This window comes from Austrofundulus limnaeus, unplaced genomic scaffold (genome assembly GCF_001266775.1).
Source record: "Austrofundulus limnaeus strain Quisiro unplaced genomic scaffold, Austrofundulus_limnaeus-1.0 Scaffold284, whole genome shotgun sequence".
Lineage (NCBI taxonomy): Eukaryota > Metazoa > Chordata > Actinopteri > Cyprinodontiformes > Rivulidae > Austrofundulus > Austrofundulus limnaeus.
Window position 1 is genome coordinate 653,775 of NW_013952686.1, and position 4,982 is coordinate 658,756.

Below are 4,982 nucleotides of genomic sequence, written 5' to 3' on the forward strand. Positions count from 1 at the left end.
GGCTATTTACACGGATACTTTTGTTTTCTTTTACAAATACAGTTAGTGCCACCTTTGTTGCACTCTGGGCCTCTTGTTGGGAATATAAAAAATATCTCTGTCGGGCTAACTGTGTCACGTGAAACTGATGGTGCTGTAGAGGTTTGTAAAACAACGTTCATACTCTTCGAGGCTGGAGTTGTTTTTCAGACGACAGAAATCCACCTTGAAACTGGGCCCCTGCTCAGACTAGCCATTAGCTCGTTAGTCCAACTCCTAAAAGAACTTGAGATGAACTTTCCCTTTAATTTAGGAGGTTGTTGCTTTTCAGCCATGACCTCTGGGGTCACAGGTCCAAAAGGCTAAGCTGATTCAACCACCAAGTTCTGCTCGTTTTTTTGGTGTGAATAAAAACAATGCTGATGACGTGCATTCTCTCAGATGGATTCAGAAGAGAAAAATGTGCCGTGTTGCAATAGATGTGTGGTTGAAATTGTAGCAAACAGCACAGATGTGTAAATTCTTGACAGCCCTCATTCAAGATGACTTAGCTGATTTTTTTCCCCCCTGCTCAATCAACTTTAATCGCTCGCACACACGCACGCACACACACACACACACACACACGGTTCCTCCTTGTGGTGCATGCTTGTGTCAGGTGTGCTCTGTTTTTCCAGTCAGTGCAGAAAGGAATCTGGGCCCGGATCCAAGCTGACTTGGACAAGAAGCAACACATCCACCCCTCCTCTTCTGTCTTCTCTGCTCCTCATCTCGCTCCTGCTGGAGCCTTTTTTCTGTCTCTAATTTAACATTTTATGCTATATTCTCCTCTGTTTCTACTTTATTTACATGTAATTTTTGTTTCTTTTCGACCCAAAATAGTTTTTTCACAGCTCAGGAGGTGTGGAGCATCGTGTTGTGATCTAGTTCCACACTGACATATTTGAAACTTAGTGTTGTCAGCGAGTTGAGAATTTTTTTTAAGCTTTAATCTTTGTGAAATATAGTGAATAATTATCAGTGTGTGTTCATGTGTGAATGTACTGCCAGGCTTCGAGTGTTTTTTTGTTTAATTACCGACATAAGAATTGATGACTTACCTGACGATGGGTTTAAAGGGTTTTCTCAACCTCAAAACCAGTGTGTGTGTGTGTGTGTGTGTGTGTTTGTTTGTGTGTGTGTGTTTGTTTGTGTTTGTGTTTCTCTTTCCTCACTCTGGTGATGCACTTAAGTTTTACGAGTTTTTTCCTGACAGATTAATTTGTTTTATGTCAAGATGCAATGATTGCAGCTTTGTGGGACGATTCCAGTTTCTGATTTTTGTAATGGCTTTGACTTGCTGATTCTAATTTTGGCTGAATTTATTGCGAAAAGAAAAGTCTAATCTATCTTCATAATTACTTTTTTGTCTCAATAAAAAGAAAAATGACAGCGTTCTCATTTAACAACATTTACATTAAAAACAGTTACAGATGATAGACTTTTTATACATTGCCTTTATAAACCAGATTGTAAAAAATAACTCATATTTACAGTTAGGTGTGGTGAATAGTTAAATTGTTGAATTTTTTTTTGCTGTACCAGAAGGAATGTCTGTAAATAAAAGCTGAAGTTACCATATAATATTGCTGTCCTAAACGATTATTTTTCTCTCAATTACGATTATTTTTACGATTACTCGATTAGTCTAACGACTATTTTTTTGATTCATTAACGATTATTTTTTGTTGATCGAGTAATATAAAGACTAATTTACAAAAAAATATAAAAATCTTTTCTAATTGAAATTCCTGTGTTTATTTAGTTTTCTTAAGAAATATCAAACATGTCAAAAAACAAAACATTCAAGCAGCAAAGTAAAACAGTTTCACTTAAGTCTCTCCAGTGACCAGCAAAATTAAATAATTCAAGTAAAAATAAATATAGTGCAATCTTAGCAATGCAATCCAAAAATCWAAATATGTGCTTTAGGTCACTTTCWGAAAGACCACCAAAAACTTGGTGCAATTTTAGCAGTCCATATAATTCTCTGGCAATAAAAAAAGTGCCATTTTAATAATAGTAACAGTAGTTTACATTAACTCCAGATTTTTGCATTAAGCAAAAAACATTAACAAGACCTGAGGTAGAAGAATACTTGTAGCTAAGTAGCTAAACTATGAAAAAATAAATAAATAAAAAAATGACAGTGCAATCAAACTTGAACAGTTAATTTTCCAACAGGATTAAATAATAGTCTCTCGTAAAGTGTAAACTGGGCATTGAAGTGCAGGAATGTGAGCATATCTACGTGCTCAGAAGTCAGGCTTGCTCTTTTTTTGGTCCCAATGTTCCCAGCAGCTGAGAAGAGGCGTTCACGTGGAGCTGATGTTGCAGGGATAGCTAAGTATGACTTGGCCAACAGAGCCAGGGTGGGGAATTTCGCTGCATTTTCCTTCCACCACTGCAGTGTGCTCTTTTCCTTTTGACAATGGCACTCACCAAAGTGCATGAGCACCTCCTTCCTCACCATTTCACCATCATATTCCTGGCCATTGTCTCTTTCATTGTTGTCGTGATCTGAGTCAGTATCTATCAACACGTCTAGCAGAGACCTCTCCTTGATGGGAAGCGCTCCCTCTGGTCATCCTGCTCCAAACCAGCTTGTAGCTGTTCCTTATTCCTTCGCTTGGCTTCAAGTGCAAGACCCTGAAGTTTAACTTGCACTTTTAGGATCTCATCTGGTGACAGGAACTTGGGCTTGCGGTACCTGTAATAAAAAATATAAAACACTTTTCAAAAAAGTTACAAAGTACTATTCTTAATATAAAAAGTGAAAGAGAACACAGAACAGTAATAATGAAAAAAGAGAACAAAAAATTAAGCAGAAAGTAGGGCTAAGGAAAAAAAATGTTTTCACAATTGGACAAAAAAAGAAAAAAGAACAAACCTGGGGTTGAGGGCAGCAGCAAGGAGAGACACGTTGGGACCATCCTCGCTGAATGTAGTCTCACTGACCCATGTTGAAGCTATCTGCTCTTCTGCAGTTATTTGGAAAGCGTTGACTGGAGCACACTCAAACAATCTGTTCTGTGTGGACTTCTGGAGGGCGTTCACCAGCTGGGGTAGTGTAGAGATAGTCACATAATTTTCTGCACTTAGAAAGACAGTGGCTTCCTCAAAGGGCTTCAGAACCTGCTCCAGTTCCTCCAGTAGGGCCTACTGGCCAGTCTTCAGATCCAGGTAATGCTTTGATGTCTTTGTTATTTCTGGGTCTGAAAGGACTGCGATCACTGGCCACCGCTGCTCCAGGAGGCGACTCACCATGTAGTAGGAGCTGTTCCATCTTGTGGCTACATCCTGGATCAATTTGTGCTCACTTACACCCATTGACTTTTGTTTGTTTTTGAGCTTAGTGCTTGCAAGCTCASTCCTTCTGAAATATTCTACAAGTGACCTTGCTGCCYCAAGTGTCTTKTTWATTTGGGGCGCTTGCTTCAGGGCATGATTAACAACTAACTGAAGTGTGTGGCCAGCACACCGTTGTGAAGCCAATCCATGCCTCTGGTTAAGGATCCTAAGAGCTGCAATGATATTTGCACCATTGTCGTGCACGACTGCCAGGACGTCTTCACTGAGGGAGAAGCCAAACTTTTCGGCTACTTGCTCTAACCAGGCAGCAATGTTTTCAGCCTCGTGACGCTCCTCCAGTGGCATTGTGGTGAGAATGTAAGAGGTGAGCTCCCAGTTCTBGTTTAGAAAATGACAGGTGACGCCCAAGTACGCCTCTGTGGCAACACTTGTCCAACAATCAGTTGTAACCGGTGACGTCAACTAGTTGGGACAGCACTACCATATAATAATTGTCTTTAGTAACATCTTTAAACTCTCAATTTGTGTATAAATTTCCAGTGATAAACACAAAGCTAACTGTGTTAGCCTTTCTATGGTATTTTCATTGTTAAGTTAGCGTCTGTGCTAATTCTTAGGCAGCAGCCTTGAATTAATGTTTTTTATTTTGTAGGGATACCCCCGATATATCGGCCTTAACATAAATATCGGCCGATATTGGTCATTTTTTTTAGAATACTGACATCGGTCCAATAASTAAAACTGATTGATTTCCCACTTTTTAGCTTTGTGTTTCTGTTTTGGTCGAGAGTGGTATCTGTTTATCATGATGGTGTTCCCAGAGAGCCACGTCAGCGGTCTGGTAATTTTTTTATGATATTGAAAAGACACAAGTGTAWTTGTGTGTATATGTATATAAATAATTTGTGTGTTTGTGTAATATTGGTAAATATCAGTTATCGGCCATAGCACCAATAATAATGTCCGGTATCTATATCGGCTGAAATTTCAATATCTGTGCATCCCTACTTTTTTGGCATATGTTACTGTGCACTCTTTATTAGGTATTTTAAGTTTAAATACATAAAAGTACATTGTTTGTTGTTTTGTGGTTGCATCATAGCCACATGAATTCTAAATACTTAGCAGTGATGCTTTCAACAGGGACAAAAAAGTATTTAGACCTATTACTCAGACTATTAAGTGCCAAATCCGCCAATTACAGATTGACCTGAAAATTGATTCATTCTAGTCACCTGCCAAGAAATTGGTGTGATACTAGCTTTCTGTTTTGGAAAAGGATCTGGCTTTAAATACAAAGTATTGTGCTTGATTGAATGTGACCACTGCTGTATACTACAGCGGGTAAAGTAAGTATTGAACACGTCACCATTTTTCACAGTAAATATATTACTAGAGGTACTAATGACATGAAATTTTCACCAGATGTCTGTAACAACCCAAGTGATCCATACATACAAAGAAATCAAACCATAAATGTCCAGAAATGAAGTTATTTGTAATAATGTGGAATGGCACAGGGAAAAAGTATTGAACACATGAAGAAAGGGAGGTGTAAAAAGGCATGGAAAGACAAGACGTGGAGGAAGTGGAAAGAACATCATTTCACCATAAACCGACCACGACCAGGTGCTCCTCACAAGATTTCTGAC

At 38.7% G+C, this 4,982-nt stretch overlaps 2 protein-coding genes across 2 annotated transcripts in view; one reads left to right on the forward strand and one right to left on the reverse strand.

The window, feature by feature from the left end:
* The window catches only part of LOC106526608 (protein tyrosine phosphatase non-receptor type 14), a 49,692-nt gene that overhangs the window by 12,769 nt on the left and 31,941 nt on the right, over positions 1-4,982 (forward strand). The window lies entirely within an intron of this gene.
* On the reverse strand, positions 2,636-3,684 carry LOC106526610 (uncharacterized; the record flags this gene model as incomplete). Its single annotated transcript, XM_014021248.1, is given in 2 exon segments — positions 2,636-2,728; positions 2,909-3,684. A coding segment is annotated over 1 exon segment (507 nt), but the record flags the coding sequence as incomplete, so codon positions are not given.